At 48.3% G+C, this 19,986-nt stretch overlaps 1 protein-coding gene across 1 annotated transcript; it reads right to left on the reverse strand.

Annotated features, from left to right (window-relative positions):
* Positions 1-16,349: 16,349 nt before the first annotated feature.
* On the reverse strand, positions 16,350-19,479 carry LOC119449343 (KAT8 regulatory NSL complex subunit 3). The gene has a single exon (XM_037712507.2). It carries the CDS (start codon positions 19,258-19,260, stop codon positions 16,621-16,623), a length of 2,640 nt encoding a protein of 879 aa, XP_037568435.1. The 5' UTR covers positions 19,261-19,479; the 3' UTR covers positions 16,350-16,620.
* Positions 19,480-19,986: the final 507 nt, after the last annotated feature.

The raw sequence follows: 19,986 nt of genomic DNA on the forward strand, positions 1-19,986 counted from the left end.
GATGATAGTAACCTTTCTTATTTACCGAAATTCACCATTTCTGCTCACGATAAATAAACCCGTCTCTTATACGGCTAGTGCAACACCTGTAGCGAAGCCAAGTATTGGTTTCTCCGAACTTATTCGAAAAGGACGTTGCCCAACACAGCCATGGGCTTGGCGGCTGTGCCTGATAATTCATCTAAGTCTCTAAGTCTACTTGGTTCATGTTCCTGAGTGACTCAGGAACAACATGGAAACGTTTGTTTGATTTTCCGTAGACTCAATGCAAAAAAAAAAATCCGCTTAAGACGAACCACCTCAGACGCACTCTTCAGTTAAGACGAACATTCGGAGTGACCACCACCGCTACCGATCCTGTAGGCTAGCCTACTGGAGGCCTGCGGCGCACATCGTCGGTGGACAGAGGCGAAAACACGAGGACAAAAGAAAAAAATGTCACAGTTTCGCCCTAAGGGCGAAGCAATGAATGCGATAGCAACACACAAATGTCATACGAAGTAAGGTGAGCGGCTTTGGTAGCAATATGAATTGTAGTAAACATGAGCTGATTAAGTAAGCAGGTGTGCTGCGGCGTAAGTAGACCGACATGAAGAGAGACTCGATGACCACGAGAAGGCACGTGTGAAATGGTGGTGTTGATGAGAAGCGCTTCCCGTGGGCAGCGCGCGTGCGAAGGGACACACCTGTAGCGCTGAACCGCCGATCCGGGCAGCATTACATGTGTAGCGTACGTGCGTTGGAAAATGTGGCCCGACTATTACTAACTGAATGAACAAGCGTGGTGTGAGCGCCCACAAACAAACATGAATAGATCACACTGAATGACTGCATACGACTGACAAAACGCTGGCAGCAAGCCCGTACGCTGCAGCGGGCGAAGGTACGTGCGGTCTATCGCTTCAACAGAAACTGAGCGGCGAATGCACAGTGCATTAAGGCCAGAGCCGTGTGGAGATAAGAGACGGTACAGCGAGCGGCGAGCGCGGTTGTTGGCAGAGTATAAGTGCCCCCGTACAACCCTAGAAAGAAGAACGGACTGCAAGCGCATCAACGGAATTCAACGGCGAAGCGGTGTCGGCGGCGGCGCTGACTCGAACCGGAAGCAGCTAGGAGACGGCGCATCCCACAATCCCTCGCTATTTTACGGGCTTAAAGGAAAAGCTGCTTCAGCACCACTGATGTATCGCGGGAACTTCACAATTTAAATGTGACGCGCATGCAAGGGCCCCGAATAATTAATTCAGCGGCCGGTACATCAGGCTGGAGAAAATGTACTGCAGAATTATTATTACCACCATGATGTCTGTATATGAAGACTTCTGTGAACACAGCGCTCGAGAACGTAGCCGTACAGTGACCACGATGATGAAATACGTTTCTTTTTGAAGGGAAAAGCGAGCGCAAGAAAAGAATGACAAGCGCGGTCAGGGGAAGCGCTTAGGCACAGCGGCAACTCACTCGCCAGAATACGTCTCAAGTCGCGTGAACACCCTGCCTATGCGTTAGCTGCATCTCTATCGTATTATATGCTACAAAGAAACACCTTCGCTGTGTAAAGCCGACTTGAGAATCTATCGCCACGTACCTTGATTCTCGTGCAGTTTCTTGCAGCTGCCAGTACACTTTAGGCCAACCACAGAGTTTCATATTACTATTTAAAAACTCTATGGGGCCAACAATCAACCCATCTTCACCATGTGCACGATGTCGGCCGCGACGCCGTCAGCAGATGGATGGATGGATGGATGGGGCTGAACCCTTTGAATCGGGCGGTGGCATACGCCACCTAGCCATGACTGTTAACATATTTTGTACTTTGTGGTGGGTGAAATTTCACCCCTGCCTTGATTTTAGCCACCAATCAGATAACCTCCGTTTGGTTATTTCTATCCGCTTAAAGTCTATTTTGCCTTCACTGTCCCTAAACCCCAATGCTTTGAAAAAATCAGCCCCGTTACTTTGCACTGTAGGGTTAAGGCCTTTACAGAAAAGTATGAGGTGTTCAGCCGTTTCCTCTTCTTCTCCACACGCCCAGCACAACGTGTCTATACCTTGGTACTTGACTCGGTACATCTTAGTCCGCAATACTCCCGTCCTGGCTTCAAACAACAAAGAGCTTCCCCTAGAATTATCATACATATTTTCTTTGGCAATTTCATGCTTGAAAGTTCTGTATGTTCCCAGTGCTGATTTCGTCTGCATCCCTGTTTTCCACAGATCCCTCTCTGTTTCTTTAACCTTTTTCTTAACCGCTGTTACCTGGTTTGCACCCCTCCTGCAGTCCAAATATTTGATTGACAATTTTCTGGTCAGCTTCCTCCATTTTGTATCAACATTCCTCATCTACAAATAACTGAAAACTCTCCTTGCCCACTGCTTTTCTGCCATTTCTCTTAATCACTCCTCAATTCTATCTTGCTGCTAGCTTTTCTGCCTTCAAATGACGTCCATCCCATGTCACCCTGCACTCCCTGATTTGGTGTATTTCCGTGTGCTCCCAAAGCAAGCCTACCTACCCCTCGCTGCTTAACTTCCAACCTTGCTCAAACCTCTGATCTTATGCACAGGACCGCATTGCCGAAAGTCAAACTAGGGACCATCACCCTTTTCCAAATCCCTCTCACCACTTCATACCTATTGTAATTCCACAGTGCCCCATTTTTCATCACAGCTGCATTTCTGCTACGTACCTTTAGCCGTCACATATTTTTCATGTTCCGTTAGGTACTCAGCCCCATTTTTTATCCACACTCCAAGATATTTGTACTTATCCACCACCTCCAGCGTAACCTACTGTATCCTATGCTCGCTGCCCTGATTATCATTAAAAGGCCGATTTTTCTTTACTAAACTTCAAACCTAAGCTATCTCCCTCTTTACCACAGATGTCCATTAATTTCTGCAAGTCTTCCTTGCTGTCAGGCATAAGTACAATGTCATCCGCATACATCAGTCCTGGTAATGACTGTTTAATCCATTCTCCTTGCTTGAAATAGGAAAGGTTGAAGCCAAGTCCGCTCCTCTGTAATTTTTTCTCTAATCCTTGTAAATACAGCATGAACAACAGAGGTGACAGAGGGCACCCCTGCCTAAGCCCCTGCTGTATCTCTATAGGCCCAGATACCTTGTTTTCCCATTTTATAAGCACCCTGTTACTTTTATAGATATCTTTTAAAAGATTTCTTACTCCATCTTCCACCTCTAGAGTGCCCAGTATGTCCCACAAATCCTTTTGGATTACACTGTCATAGGCTCCCTTGATATCCAGAAAGGCAAGCCATAGGGGCCTGTGTTCCTTTTCTGCTATTTCAATACACTGCGTCAATGAGAACAGATTATCTTCTAACCTTCTTTGTTTTCGGAACCCATTTTGTAGTTCCCCCAGCACCTCCTCGCCCTCCACCCATGCCTGTATTCTGTCCTTTATAATCTGCATCACCACCCTGTAAACCACCGACGTCACTGTTATGGGACGGTAGTTGTTTATGTCGGCATTGTCTCCCTTTCCCTTGTATATCATGCTCATCCTGCTCAGCCTCCACCCGGCAGGGGCTTTACCTTCCACTATCGTTTTGCTCACTGCCTCTCGTTATGCTTTCTTAGATTTTGGGCCCAATGTCTTTATTACAATATTTGGGATGCCATCAGGACCTGTCAATGTGCTGCTAGGAACCCTCTTCTCTGCCCTTTCCCACTCGCTTTGTGCAAGTGGAGCCACTGCACTAACTAGTCTATCCTCACCTGATTGGGACACATGCTATGTTTCGTTCTTTAAATTTTTCTGTCATCATTGTTCTTATATGTTCCATTGCCTCATCTCCCTCTAGCCGAACACCTTGAGCTGTAACTATAAACCTCTGCTCTAGACTAGTCTTATTACTCAAGGAGTTGAGATGTTTCCAAAATTTCTTCGCTGCTTTTCTATCCTTTTTGTTTACTTCTGACAACCATTGGCTCCCCTTTCTTCTGATCTTCTCATTGATCAAATGGGATGCTTCCCTTCTACAGTTTAAAAAGTTATTCCATTTTCTGTCTACATCAGCTTCTGGTTCACCCCTGTGCTTTGAATATCTGTGTTCCCTGGATGCTTCCCGACGTTTCCCTATGGCCTTCTTAACCTCCTCATCCCACCAGCTCTTGGATTTAAGTTTTCTGTCCCCTTTGGGCCTGCCTCGTACCTTAGCAAGCTCTAGCTCAAATAGCCCTGTTAAATTTGCATATATCCATTCTGTTTTAGCATCCGCTGAAATTACTTCATTTGTTGGGTTGCTATTTGCAGCTGCGTTATTGCCTTATGATTGCTCAGGTTAAGCATAAGGACCTGTACATTGAATTCTTGCAGCAGAGCACTCCCTGTATGGCACGACTTCCTGTGTATATAACCAAGAGCACCTGGTGAGGGGCCCTCAATGGCGTCACATGTAAGCAGATAAATGGCATAGCAACCTAACAATTACGCTTGCACACTCCTCTGTAGAGTTCCAATCAGTCGGCCGAAGTGAACGGACGTGCCGGCGGCGTGCTCCGCAACCACCGAAACGCCGCGACCTTCACCAGCCGCCCTTGCCCGGGCCTTTTTCGCCGGGAATTGTATGGGAAGCGGCCTTCTCACCGTTTCCCACGGATCGTCGTCTTCTCGGACACGCCTCGTGCGGGCGTCATGAGCCAGTGTGATGTATTAGAAGGGGAGGATCTTTCCCCGGAGGAGATGCTCAAGTGGCGGCAAACGCACATATACGACGCCGCATATCAAGACTCACTCCGTAAAGACACCATCACTGCCACTGCCAAGGCTGCTGTATGGAAACAGATGATCTCCAGGAATAACAAAGTGAGGCCTCCCAAGTTACCCGAAGGTTCATACAAGACTATTTTTCGTATTCGCAGAGGTTTCAACGCCTCCCGCTTCAGCCACTTCCAACTCTCCAAGCTTCTCTCTACGGCAGCCGGCGTTCCAGCCACTATGGAGCTGCGACAAGACGTCGTCACCATCAACCCCACCACCAACACAGTTACCCTCAGCACGGAAAGCTACGATCGCCTGACGAAATATCTCGGCATCAAGTCGCTCACGGTCGGCAGCCAAGAGCACGAAGTCACCTCCTACAGGGTTCCGAACTCCGAGACGTGCAAAGGCATTATCTACATCGACAGAAGTATGCCTAGGAGAAGTTATTTACGAAAAGGACCTTCTACCCATGCTTCGTGAGTGCAACCCACAAATCCATTTTCTAGAAGCCAGACGAATGGGACAAACTTTCGACGCAGTCCTCGTGACATTTTTGGCAACGAAAGTTCCTTTTTGGCTCAAATATGAAATGGCAATGCTCCGGTGCAAGCCTTTCCGACAAAGAATGGAGGCCCGCACACGCTGTTGGAGAGTTGGACATCGACCGGACGTGTGCCCTACGCACAAAGAGGACACTTGCCATAAATGCGGAACTGTGAATCCTCCGACTGATCATGTGTGCATTCCCAAGTGTGTACTGTGTAGTGGAAGTCATGAGACTGAATCCATTCAGTGTGCACTGCGATATAAGCCCAAGATCTCAATCCCCAAGGCTGACAAGACTCCTCCTCCATCAAAGACCAAATGTCCTCCTTCGACCAAGAAGCAGGAACCTCTTCCTAAGAAAAAGAAAGATGAAGATTGGCCTCTTCTATCGCCTGCTCCCTCTAACAAGACATCAAGCCCACCTCAGGTAAGTTGGGCATCGGTAGCTTCCCACAGCTTACCTAAACCTAAACATCCTGATGCCCCCATCTATGCCCTCCTGCAACAGATGCAGGAAGAAAATCGTGTTCTGCGCAAACAAATTATCGACCTCCAAACCCCTTCACAATGTACAACTACTACTTCTCCATCTGAACCCGCTATTGATAAACAACCCACTATAACCCCTCCCCCTGTCAATGAGAATGGCGATAACACATTAATCATGGATACTTCTCATCTCACTACCACTACCGCCACAAAGCGTAAATCTACTGAGGGTGGGAGAGATACTTGGGATGAACATGATAAGCTGAGTCGTAAACTGGTCCCACACATTCGAAACTCTAACAGCCGCTTTGAGGCCCTCGAGAAATGCATGGATGCCGTAGAGGCTATGCTTGAGTCCCTTACGACAAACGTTCATAACCTCAGTACCAACATACTAAATTTAGCCAGGTTGACGAGCGACTTACCCAAATTGATGAGCGATTCAATCAAATTATCGAAAGACTCGATCGCCTGCATGGCCGCATCCCCTAAGCGCTCCAAAATAGTTGTGTGGCAGTGGAACCGCAGGGGCTTTTCCAAAAAGAAGGCCAGTCTGCAACAATACATAGCCACTCTCACGCAACCCCCCGCAGTCATTGCTTTACAAGAAACGCATAGTTACGTTAAATTCCCCGGATACAACACATTCCAATGCAGAAGATGCGAACGTCCCAATACCGCGATCCTAGTACAAAAGCACTTGACGGTTACTTGCTCCCATTTCGACGGTATCGACATTGATCACGACTTCATAGAAATATTTCCTAAAAAGACCCGATCCGGCTCCCCTTTACATCCTTAACATTTACAGCAGTCCCAGCTCTAAACACCACCGCTTTACTACTGTTTTTGCTCGGGCTAAACAGGAAGCTCAGAGAAACCCGCTCCTCATTGTTGGTGATTTTAACTCTCCATATCAGCTATGGGGTCATAATACATCCACACCTAAAGGACGAGCTTTATGGACCCACATTCAGGATCATCAACTCACCCTCCACAATGACTTCGACACACCTACCCGCTTAGGAAATAGTGTCTCCAAAGATACATCACCAGATCTCACCCTCACATTTCGGGTCAACTTAACTAAATGGGAAAACCTTCAAATCAATTTTGGTAGCGATCACTACGTCATTCAGATTTCTGTTACCTTCCCTCACAAGCCCTTTAACACTCGACCTCCCAAACTTACGGATTGGGACAAATTTCGGCAAACACGGGCAAATAATGCTCCCAATTCCGTACTTGATCTACAGCCATGGGTCAGTCAACTCCAAACGGATGTTGACAGTCAAACCACAACTATGCCACCTGATGCTCCCTTTCGAACAGCTGATGCCAAACTGCTACACATGTGGCAAGCGAAGGAATCGCTATTAAAGCGGTGGAAAAGACGCCGCCACAACCGCAAGCTTCGCATCCGTGTAGCTAAACTTGATCACGACATCCAAGCATATGCGATGCAACTAGTTAATCAACAATGGGGCCAAGTATGTGAGAGTATGCATGGTAATCTCAGTAGTAAAAGGACTTGGCAACTGCTGAGACATTTGCTTGATCCCTCGACCTCGCGCACGCAACATAGTCACTATATCACTCAATTATTGCACAAACACAAGGATAACATTCCCCATCTTTTTCAGGAGCTTGCACGATTACACCTCCCTCCAACCACAACTCACGAGAATGCAAACTATACAGGCGAGGTTAATGAACTTCTCGACGCTCCAATAACAGAGACAGAAGTTCGACATGCCTTGGCTTCCCTTAAAACTACATCTGCTCCGGGTATAGACAATATAAGTAACAAATTACTCCGAAACCTGGACGACAAATCTGTCTCCGCCCTCACAGAATACTATAATCAATGCTTCGATAACAGCTCCCTTCCGAACGCATGAAAAACCGCTAAAGTAATATTTATTCCCAAACCCAATAAGCCCTCTGACATAGCTAATCTTAGACCTATTTCCCTCACGTCATGCTTGGGCAAAACGCTCGAACATGTCATGCTTAATCGCTCAAATAAATACGCGGAAGGCAATCAGTTGTTCCCGCCAGAGATGATTGGCTTTCGCCAGTCACTCTCTTGCCAGGATGCCATGCTAAGGCTCAAGCATGACCTCCTTACACCTACAGGTAGCAAAGACACCCAAGCCATCTTGGGACTCGACCTTCGCGGTGCATTTAACAACATAGATCATGAATCCATCTGATGTGAATTGAATGTTATTAACTGTTGCAGAAAAATGCATGACTACTATATCCGCGAATTTCTTACCAGTCGTACAGCCGTCATTACTCTCAATGATCAAACTTCTCCCCCAATCACCCTAGGTAGCTTTGGCACTCTTCAGGGATCTGTGCTCTCGCCGTTTCTGTTTAACCTAGGTATGAGGTCTATTGCAGGGGCGCTGGCAAAAATACCGGATCTCCAATATTCTTTGTATGCAGACGACATTACCCTATGGATTAAGGGTGGTTCGGATGGCTACATTCAAGATACCTTGCAAGCGGCTGCAGATGCAGTGGCTACGAGAGCCGGGTTCATGAACCTCGAGTACTCGCCCGCTAAATCTGAGCTGTTACTTCTATCCGCAAATAAACGCTATACGCCCAACATTCAGATTAATATTAACGGGAAGCAAGTTTACGTCGTCGACAAACTCCGTGTACTTGGCATGCACATTAAATCTAACCGACTCAATACTTATACACTTCAAACGGTTACTGCCAGCGTAGACCACACCACACGGCTTATAGGAAGGGTGTCTAATAAGCATGGAGGTCTCCATGAAGCAGAACTGCTAAGACTGGTACAGGCGTTTTCAGTTAGTAAAATCACATTCTCCCTTCCCTACCTACACTTAACTAGGACCGAGGAAGATAAAGTTAACGCACTGATACGCAGACTCTACAAATTTGCCCTTGGAGTGCCAAGTAGAGCCTCCACTGAGAGACTTTTGGCTACAGGTACTTTGAATACATTTAGTGAGCTCGCAGAAGCCCACCTGACCAGCGCTTATCGAACACCCACACTGGTAGGCACATCCTAAACTCCGTAAATATTACCCCAGCACCCATGACCAATGAGAAATTTAATATTCCCCACCCGATTCATGAGCAGTTTCATATACCTCCTCTCCCTAAGAATATGCACCCTGTTCATCACGAACATAGAAGGCAACAACGAGCAAGCCCTACAGAAAAAGTTATCTAACTACAAAGACGTGGTCTATGTCGATGCCGCGAGTATCCGTGTGGAAACAAATTTGCCATATCAGCCGTTAAGGATAAGGATGATAAGGAGGGGGATCAAGAGCGCGCTCGGACTAACAAACTACACACGCACCGACCGACTTCTGCCGTTGGGTATTCATAATACACTAGAAGAAATTGCAGAAGCACAAGAAAGGGCACAGATTCTCAGACTCTCCGGCACCACGGCGGGCAGACGACTCCTAACAGAGATGGGCGTCCCCCCGGCTAAAGTCAAAGACTCCTACCAGGGCCTTCCGAAGGAGCAGAAAGATCACATCATCATATCCCCCGCCCCGCGCAATATGCATCCCCAGCGCAACGTGGAAAGAAGGAAGGCCAGGGATGTAAAGCCCCTATATATAAAAAGTAGCGCCATCCACTTCCCTCCTCCTCCGTTCCACATCGCGCTCGGCGCGACCAGCGCGATCGAGGCGCGATATCGACAGTGGCGCCGCCTGCGTCGGGCCTGCCGTGGCAGACGACAGCTAACGCGCTACCAGAGGAAATCCGAGGAAAACTTCGATCGCGCCCTGCGGAGACGTTTTTGAGGCGCGATTTTGCTTCGTCAGTCAGTAACTGGTCTTATTAATGCCGTTTTGGAAGTAGCAACGCGACGATGCGAGACGGCGCAAATATCAAGTGTGCAGCAAGCGTTTGCGCACGCCGGATGGTAAACAAAAAAAAAGCCTTTTGCCCTCGCCTTGTCGGTTGCGGCAACTTAAGGCGCAGCAGCATGCCATCACAACGAAGTTCTTGTCCTTAACACGTTTGATCCGTTTGTGCGTACAGCACTTTCGTCGCACAGGCCCGAGAATGGCAGTCGGAGCGCGCTGGAAAGAAAAAAAAAATATACAAAAGCGCGACGCGAACTTCCACGTGACACGGATTGGCCAATGGGGGAGCGGAGGAGGCTGGGGCGACAGGAGGCGGCTAAGAGAGGGCGAGGAGGAAGCGCCGGGATGAGCGCGGTGGCGGCAAGATCTAAGAATGGCGCTACTTTTATAAATATAGGGGTTTTACAGGGATGTGGCGCTCCTACGCTAGAGTCACTGGAAAAACAGAGTACCGCAAAGGTACGCGGCATGCCGGCAACATTGGGTGGCGGCCTCCATGTTCCTTCCAGACCGCCGACGCGCTGTAGCGGTGCCAGCGTGCATTGAGTAGCGTTGACTTAACTGACGGATTTCCCCCCTAGATTTCGAGTCCCGTTTCGCGAAACTGGATTATTTTTGTGTTTTTCTTCAAGTGGATGCCACAAGTGACATCAGGATATCGACGGAAATGAACGTACTGCGCGTAAGCGACGGAATGTATAAAATGTGCGGCGATGGTTCCGATGCTCGCGAACCGATGCTCTACGTGTCGCTTTTGGACTTCGTCTTGCGTCAAGTGCTATGTGCAGAGCTGCTGCAAACATACTTGTATGCGCCCAGTGAATTCGCTTGAAACGTCTTTTACATGAAAACTGGGCCCTGAGGTTGTGCTTGCGCTAAAAACGCAGCTTGACAGCCGATGGAATATGCAGTGGGTGTTCAGGTTGCCTTCATAGTGCTCGTTCGCGTCCTTTCGAAGTACAAAAGCAAGCAAATGTAAACAGCTTACTGCTGCGCTTGTTTATCTGTATAATCGGAGCGAAGTGTAAGCAGTAATTTTTATGTAGATTTATAAAGTTGCCTGTCACGTATCAGTGATAAAACGCCAGCAGCCTCTGCAAGCAAACTTCGCGTCTTGCGGCTACTGGCGTGTTTGCGAATGCGTGCTTGTAATGTTCTCGTCGATTTGTGAAATAAGCTCTCTGAAGCTAACGTTGTAAACGACTGGTTAACAGCTTTTAATTCACGCGAAACTCAAGCAGGTATCCGCATACGGCTATAAAGGATGTGTACGAATGTTTTTTTTTTTTTTATATACCTTTGATAATACAACCTTTTAGTGCACTTATTTCCAATCTGTTACTGTGTTCTGGAGTATTGTGTTGACATTGCCAGTACTAAACAGTGGTGCGGTTTTCCTATATTTATTTTCGATCATGCTCCTTTTATTGTATACCCTTTATGTGAATCGGGTCATTAACACAAAAAGACGTTTTCGAAAAAAAAAAAGTTGCGAAGACACGGTAAAAACTAGGTTTCTGAAACGGAATTGTAACATTGAGCACTTCTATTTTTTAAATGATGTTCTTGTCGCTGCACTCACGGCATAAAAAGATGTATGAGGCTGTTTATAGAGGTGCTGTGCCAGTTGACAAGCATTCGTAATCATGCTGTAGCAGGTTTGCAATAAAAATTACTATTTTACAGCCTCCCTGTATAAGGGACACCATACCATTTGTCCCCGAATTGCTTCATGCTGTCAGCAAAATTCCCATTTTCAGAACAGCATGCAGTCACAAAGTAAGATGTGGAGGCAAGCAACATATCTATTTTACAACAGTCATAACAACAATTTATTTCGTCAAGCATGACAACAGCATACCGGTCTTCCGATTCGACTCTTGGTTTCTCAAAATCATCAGGAATGAAGTGGTCCTATAGTTTGTCCATGGAGAAAACAAAGAAACATAGGAATGTTAATAAACCTACCCTGTGACAGTGCTTAAAATATCTAAAGTGTAAGTAGTCCCAAAAAGAAAAAAAAAAGAGTCAGGAAATCTATAGAAGACATTTTTAAGCAACATTTTCTGTATAGACCTGGTGCTTGTTTGAAACACATTACTCATGGGAACCGCCTCCTTTTACTCTGTAGCACAACATGCTCACTTGAAATGCATGTTTGTTGTTTCCATCGAGCCGCGCGAATCAAGCACTGCAGCTTGCTTGACATGTATGTACGTTTTCTTCAAACGCGGAGCGCAAACCGAATGAAACAGTGGAGAGCTTGCTAGAAAGTTCGTAGGGCGGTGTTTTCAACAGCACTAAGTGACTTGAAACATAGGTACGGGGCATTTTTCAATAGCGTAAAACAAAGCGAGCCGCGCGAACCGAACAGTTTACTGGAAACAATAGCGCAAAGCAGAGCGGGCCGCGCGAACCGGAGACCTTACTTGAAAGATAGGTACTGGGCGATTTTCAATAGCGTGAAACAAAGCGAGCCACGCGAACAGAACAGCTCACTCAAAACCACGTGTGCTAGCTACATAGTGTTCAATAGCCGCACCCAGAGCGATGAGCGCGAACTGGACAGGTAAAGTTTAGCGGTCACACGCAAGTACAGTCACTTGAAAGCAATAACTGTCCAGCAAACTAGTTATTCAAGAAACTTACCTCGCACAAGCTGGTGTTCTTCGAGGGCGCGAAGTTTTTGCGGCCAATTCTGTGGAGCCACGCAGAACGTCGTTCACCGTCGTCCTTCCAGCACGGAATAGAGAAAAATGCCTTCCCGGACTCCGTTTGGTTGCTACACCTGAAGGCGCAGCAACCAGGCATGATGATGGGTTATTTCTGACGCCTGTGTTCGCAAGCGCAACGCAAGCGTTGAACGAAACGGCGAAGTGCTCTCCGTGCGCGGTGCATACGCTACGGGTTCGACGTGCCAACTGAAAGGGCTTGGAAGAAATATGGCGGCAAAAGGTCACGTGACACGAGCGCCCCAATCACCGGTGGCCGCGGCAGGCGGCGGCGCGCGGAAAACAAATGCGATACTCTAAAATTTTTCCAGTGACTCTATCCTACGCCGGGCGACAGAACTCCCTGGCGGCAGCTGCTTCGTTGACGCGGCCCAATATGGCAACAGCAAAAATTTCGCAGTAGTGTCCATCAACCACAAGGGTTCGACCGTTAACGCAGCTTCGGTACGAAGCACGTCGTCATGTGCGGCCGAGCAAGTGGCCATTGCCTTGGCCCTCCTGGACGAGAAACATGCCAACATCTTTAGCGACTCCAGGGCAGCCATCCGCGCCTTCAGTGTTGGCGCTGTGTGTAAAGAAGCCTGTTGCATCCTCGACGGTAAAAGCATTGCCACCCACACTCTCACGTGGTTCCCCGCTCACATGGGATCCATCATGGGAGGCCCCACAAACCTCAACGAGCTGGCCCACTCCAAGGCGCGAGGTCTCGCTTTCCGCGACCTTGGAGAACTCCCCGGCCGGCCAGGAGTGGTGGAGAACAGAGATCAACCGACAACATACAATGAAATTACGCAGTACTTTTATCTCGGCAGGAGAGACTTTCCCCTTCCTCACAAGAAGTTAAATAGAGTGCAGGCATTGACCCTCAGATTATTGCAAACAGGCTCGTGTCCCAGCCCGGCTTTATTACACAAGCTTTATCCCGACACTTATGCCAGTAGTTCTTGCAGGCACTGCAATGACTTCGCTAGCTTAGACCATATGCTCTGGCGTTGCCCCTCGTTACGAGGCACGGAACAAATAAATGAGGACAAGTGGCTCTCCGCTATCAAGAGCCCCGATGCCGGGGCGCAACTATGGGCTGTCCAGAGGGCCCACGATGCGGCGGTCGGGCATGGCCTGACTGTCCCAACGTGGGAGCGGCCCGCTGCGAGCTGAGTCGCGTACCTCAGGACGTTCATTAAAGTTTTACATCCATCCATCCATCCATATCAGCCGTTGACTCCACTGGCAGTGTTGCAACTGCAGCATCCATTCTAGCCTCTTCTTCGAAGGAGGCGGAGCTAGGAGGCGGCGGTGGCACTCGCCGCAACAATACCCAATTACTCTGTCATAGTAAGTGACTCAAAAACTGCCATATACAACTTTGGAGCGGGTAGGGTTTGCAGGACGGCCCTAGCCATCCTATCCCATAATCCGTCATCCCAACTTCTGAGTTTAATCTGGACACCTGCTCACGCAGGCCTAATCGGCAATGAAACGGCCCACGCAAGTGCTCGAGCTTTCACGAACCGAGCGCAGGCTAGGCTAGGGGACGGTTCAGACGCCAATAATCTACCTCCAGCATTCACCTGCAAAGACAAGTTACTTTCATACCACAACATTTGCGGGCATTACCGCCTAGGTCGCCGAACCCTCCCACCTTTAATGTGTCGGTCGTCACGCATACACGAAGTGCTATGGCGTAGACTGCAGACTCGCACTTTTCTATCCGTTGCTTTGCGTCTCAAAATTCACCCTGGAATATACCCTACCTCAGCCAGCAAGTTTTGTCCCGCTAGCAGAGCGGACCTAAACCACATTATGTGGCAATGCAAGAACCACTCCCCACCCACTCACCTTTGTAGAGTTTTAAGTAGTCGGGAGCTGTGGGAGGCTGCCATGCGCAGCCATAACCCCGAACTTCAGGAAGCTATCCTGAGGTGGGCTGAGGTGGTAGAGGCGGCCTACCGCGAGTAGGACAACCTCTCTCGCCTTTTTCTCGCAGCCCCTTTCCCTTTAAGATGGGATAAATAAAGTTGTTTCTCTCTCTCTCCTCTGTAAGAAATCTTTGCTTGAAAATCACAGAAGCTAACAAACCACAATTATGTGATTTATTGTTGACCATTGATGGAAATCTGTACTCTCTAGAAGCAGGGCTGTGGCTAGTTGTACAAGTGTTATATGCCCCAGAACCAGATCTCGTCCTTTCATCAAGTTGACCAACTGATCAAACTATGAGGCCATGATTCCAAGATGATGTGCTCAAAGAAATACCTTGCAAGAGTTCGTAGCAGCTTGATGCCATATATGCAACCTTTTGCAGTGCTCAAAAGCAGCAGCATCATGAAACTGCACCTACAGCTTCTTGTGAGCCACATTAGTACAAGTTTCCTTTTTTTTTTTTGTGACATACAGCACACGTCATCAAGCTTTCCACACACAAAAGTCTACAATAGTCCTACTGCAGCACAACTGTGATGAACAATTATAAGGCAACTTCACCACCTCTGCACTCACGGGCAGAGGTGGTGTATTACATTAAGTAAGATAGCCATAGCATGGAGGGCACTGTTGACTGGCATTTTTGATGCACGACCTGGACAGTGCAGCCGGACTATGGAGGGCAGACCAGAGACCCGTTTTTGGTATTGTATTAGACGTATGCTGCTGTTCACACCACATCAGCTTACAATCATAAGTATAGAACTATGAACTTGTAAAGCAATACTAAATAGTAAGAGTGTACAAATAAGTTTAAGAATGAACCAGTGCTAAAATTGAACATTGAAAGCTTTTCAATGTTTCCAAATTATAAACAGCATTTTCACATTATAAAACAATTTTAGCATCATGGCATTAATGTTAGCAAGTTTCTGTCATTCAACATCATGCTGCACAGCTTTAAAAATACCAGTGAAGCATCAAGAACTAATAAGCACCTCGTCTGCATATGCACTTGGCACTATTCAGATCTACGTGGCCACATATCAAAATGAAGTTTAGAAAGGCAGTCATGTGGGTCAGGAGACTAAATAAGAAATGGGCATCATCCATAACAAGGGCAGAGCGAAAACTTGCTTTTTTTTTTTGTCAGGTTAGAATGGTCGCAGCAGAGTGTGGTGGCCACTATATATCAAATAATGTTGCAAACACGCATATATAGACTTAATCCAATGAGAACACACGAGTGCAGCACCTGTGAATAGTACCAAACAATGCCCACCACCAAATGCCATGTACGTGCAAATTTGCGTGAATGTCTCGTTCCCTTGGCCACTGCAGCACACTTTGCTATGAAACTTTTTATATACACTTTGGCTGAGATGAACATTTGATGTAGGCAGTCTGTGGGCTTTTATTGTGGACATATGGCTGCCAGAGCTTAGAAAAGCAGCCACCTTACTGAAATTTGCAGGAAAGTCTATTCCAGTAGAAATGTAGGTCTTGGAGACAAGTATTATTACTTCTCTGACAACACAATGTGTCTTCTTGGTTGTTATCCTGTGTTGAATGCGCAGGCCCATCAAAAGGAACAGCACAAATTTGGTGTCCCGGCTTGATGCGCTTTAGCGTGGCACAAGCCGACTAAACCCAATTCATGGCCAAAGAGGGATCGGTTACTTCACTAAGGCCCATGACATGCTTAAAAAAAGGATGACAACTATCCATCATTTATAGAGAAATTGATGCTGTAATTACCAGGTTGACAACTGTCTATAGAAGGTAGAAAAAACAATGACAAGCAAATTGCATGTCCATACGGCTTTAACAAGTTCACAGGGACTCCCCCTGTGCAGGGCTTTCCTGCTGTGCAACACCTGTGCTAGAAACCAACGAACAGGCAAAATGCTTCGTTGCTTTGTATCGGACCTGTCGTAGTGCCATCTGTCTGCACCATGTTTCAAAGGAGCACTCCCTCGTTACTTACCGCTGAGTCACAATGCACTGCGGAATAGGACAAGGTGAGGTCACAGGAATCAAGTGCTGCAGCAATGAACACGTTAAAGTAGCAGCATATTTATTTTCATACATTTTAATATAATTCCTGGTGTACAGTATCTAATGAATACTGAATTCACATTCAACGCAAAAAAAAAAATTCCACAGTGCGCACATTCCTACATTTTTTTTAAGGTTGTGCGCCAAGTCTCTGAGAGTGTGGCAACAATGGACTAATATGCTGCAGCTGAGGCGTGGTACTTTAGCCAGTAACTTCCACTCAAGACGTTTTCTTTTTCTGACACATTTTTATTGCCAGGCTACATCAGCTGTCATAGAAACGTGGCATTCGAACTTTTCTTGTTCTTGTTGCTGCTGTTGAAGGCAGCGAGAAGGAGGCTTTGTACCGGCTAGGCATGCCTTTTACAACCTGGGATGTGCCCAACGTCCTTGTAGGTGGGATCTGTGATGTACTACAGACAGAAGTGTCAACTCCCCGTACAATATCACCGTCACGATGAGTGCTTGATGCCTCTGCGAGCATTTCCAGTGCAGTGGACTCTCTGCTTTGAGCACACTGCAGTGGCTCCTCACTTGCAGTGGGGCCAAGGGGTGGCCCACTTAAGCTGCAAATGCCAGAGTGTCCTGAATGCAGCTCCATCTTAGTTGGTGTCACAACCATGGAAATAGTACGGCTGGCAGGCAACACCATTTGGCAGAATGGGTTATTTGCTGCTTGTGTTGAGCACACAGCTGGAAGCTGATTCGACGGCTGGAGGCTCTTTTGTAGCTGGCTTGTTCGGACACCGCCATCTGCCAAGCTAACAAACTTGCCTTCCTCTTTAAGCCGTTCTTCTGCTGTGCTGTTTACCGAGCCTGCATCGAGTGCAAGCTGGAGTTCACCAGCAGCATCCAGAGTCAATTGTGTGTCATTGCCTGTGCAATGAACCTTCTGCTGAAATTTACTCATGGGCGATGACATTGGTGAAGAGCTGAAGCAGGGACTGCTTTGAGGGTCAGCTATGAGGGATTGTGACCACAGTGAAGATGTCGGCATGAGGTCAGCCTCACTTGAGGCGCTCAGTGGCACTGTGTCATCAGAGGCTGGCAGTGGGCCAGGCAGAATGCAATGCTCACTTGGCTGGGAAGGGCTGCCAGCTGGCCATGTAGTGGGTGCTGGAGGGGTACGCTTGCGCTGTTGGCTTGCCAGGGGACGAGACACTTTCAGGGGCGTGAAGCTGCTAAAGGCAGGTTTTTCTGTGACCTGCTTGGGGGGTCTCCCAACACGGCGGCCAGAGCCACGCTTTGTGTGCATACCAGTTGCCACAAAGCTGGATTTCGAGCTTGAACAAATTGCATTGTCCATGTTGGAACTCCCAGAAGAGGATTGGCGGTGGAAATGAGATCGATATTGGCGGCTTTGATGACGACCAAGGGTACCTTGGCATGAGCTGTCAGGCAGTGGAGCCTGCGAACATCGCCGTGCAGCAAGAGATGTACCTGTAGCAGCTGTGGCTTTAGATGCTATGCTTCCAGCTGGACCCATGTGTGGTGCACTAAGCACCCATTGCAGAAACGACCCAACTTCATCCAAGACACACCGATCCACCATTGACTGAGTGACGCCCTCAAGGCGCTTTTTGAGAGCACACATGTGGAGTGCATCATCGGCTCCTCCAACCACCACGAGGCCCGACACTGCCTTCATGTGTTCTCGGAAGTTCTCCAGCTCGTCCATGCTGCACGACAGGGCATTCTGGCCCACCACAAACAGTGTGGGTGTGTGACTATCCAGCAGCGGGTCATCCACATCTCGAGATCCACTCAACCCAACGAGCGGAAAACCGAAGCACACAACAGCGGAAACGGACTCCAACAATGAAACTTGACATGCTACAAGGCCGCCTATCATCCATCCAATTAAGATGATAGGCCTCGACGAAAAATGGCTCTTGAGCTCAAGCACTTTGGCCCGTGCAGCAGCCACCATGGCCTCGAGTACCTGGTTGAGGCTGGCGTTTGGCGGCGTAGTCGGCACGGGATCTACAGTCACCAACTTGCCCAACACGGACAGCTGGGAGGTCCAAAATTTGGAGCGGGGCAGACCAGCCGCCTGGGGTCGTGGACCGCATGGGCACACTACCAGCAGAGGAGAACAAGGCAGCCGTTTCGGCTTGTGCTGACTCAGGAAAGGCGCCACTGGGTCCCAGGGACGCCGCAGCAGCATACCCACGGCATCGGGGCCGGTCGAGCGCCCGGGCGTAGCTTGCCGAGCCACCAGCTTGTCGATGAGCTGAGGGATCTGGGCCCTCAGGGCTTGCAAGGCATCCAAGTAGGCTGCAACATAGGAGGCAGTAGCTTTTTCCATCAACAGCTGATGCAGCCACTGAAGCAGTTTCAAGTCCCAGCTAAATAAGCCCATGATGCGCCTCAGCCGACGAGCAGTGCGGTCCACGGCCAGTCGCCGCAGGACTGGCTCGTTGGCATTGTTGCTGTAGGCTAGTCGTGCCAACCGGTCCGCGTGAAGGAGCCGCATAACATGGTTGAACGCTCGATGCTGAGAATTGGTCCAGCCCAACCTTTTCACATTTTCATCCCACGTGGATATGTCCGGCCGGGATGAAACGGACGCGCTGCGCTCGCATTCGCTCATAAGGTTACGCGTCTTGCTCCCATCGTACGGAGGTGCATCCACGCCTTTCCAAGTTTCCACATTCACCACAACATTTTCACGGATTCCCGTCTTGCTCTCAGAAAAAAATACATCCTTCATGAAAAGAAGCTTTGCTGGTTTCGCATGGTGCGAGTCCGGGTGGGCATTCCACGCCTTGGCGTAACTGTGGTCGACACTCACAATGTGCGGCTCCTTTTCTTGGCCCGAAAGCCGGTGCAGATACATTTCTGCGCTCGAAGCACGGCCATCGCCGTAGTGATAGTGGTGTGCTGCCGCGCACATATCTGGCATGTGCGGTCAAAATCGTGATTGCATACAAAATGATGAGGTTCTTGAAAGGAACTATCCGCAGCTTGTTCACTATCGCCACGCACTCACTCACACGTCGGTGTAAAAACGGGAAGGTAACACAAGTTCCAAAATACCCAAATAATGCCGACGTAAGAACGGCAAAATCGATAGGAACGTTGCACAACGGCACTGCGCAGAGGTGGCGCATTAAGCAGAGGAAGGCGGAAGCGCATGAAACTTATCGCGAAAACCGACAGATGGCGCGACTTATGGTACTATGGATGGATGGATGAGGGTTCAGCCTCATCCATCCATCCATCCGATAAAGGATGTGACGGCTAAAGGTAGCAGAAATGCACACGACCTACTGTTCCAGTAGGTCGTGGAAATGCAGCTGTGATGAAAAATAGGGCACTGTGGAATTACAATAGGTACGAAGTGGTGAGAGGGATTTGGAAAGGGGTGATGGTCCCTAGTTTGACTTTCGGCAATGCGGTCCTGTGCATGAGATCAGAGGTTCGAGCAAGGTTGGAAGTTAAGCAGCGAGGGGGTAGGTAGACTGGCTCTGGGAGCACACGGAAATACACCAAATCAGGGGGTACAGGGTGACATGAGATGGACGTCATTCGAGGGCAGGGAAGCCAGCAGCAAGATAGAATTTGAGGAGCGATTGAGAGAGATGGCAGAAAAGCGGTGGGCAAGGAGAGTTTTCAGTTATTTGTACAT

This window comes from Dermacentor silvarum, chromosome 4, assembly GCF_013339745.2.
Source record: "Dermacentor silvarum isolate Dsil-2018 chromosome 4, BIME_Dsil_1.4, whole genome shotgun sequence".
NCBI classification, from domain to species: domain Eukaryota; kingdom Metazoa; phylum Arthropoda; class Arachnida; order Ixodida; family Ixodidae; genus Dermacentor; species Dermacentor silvarum.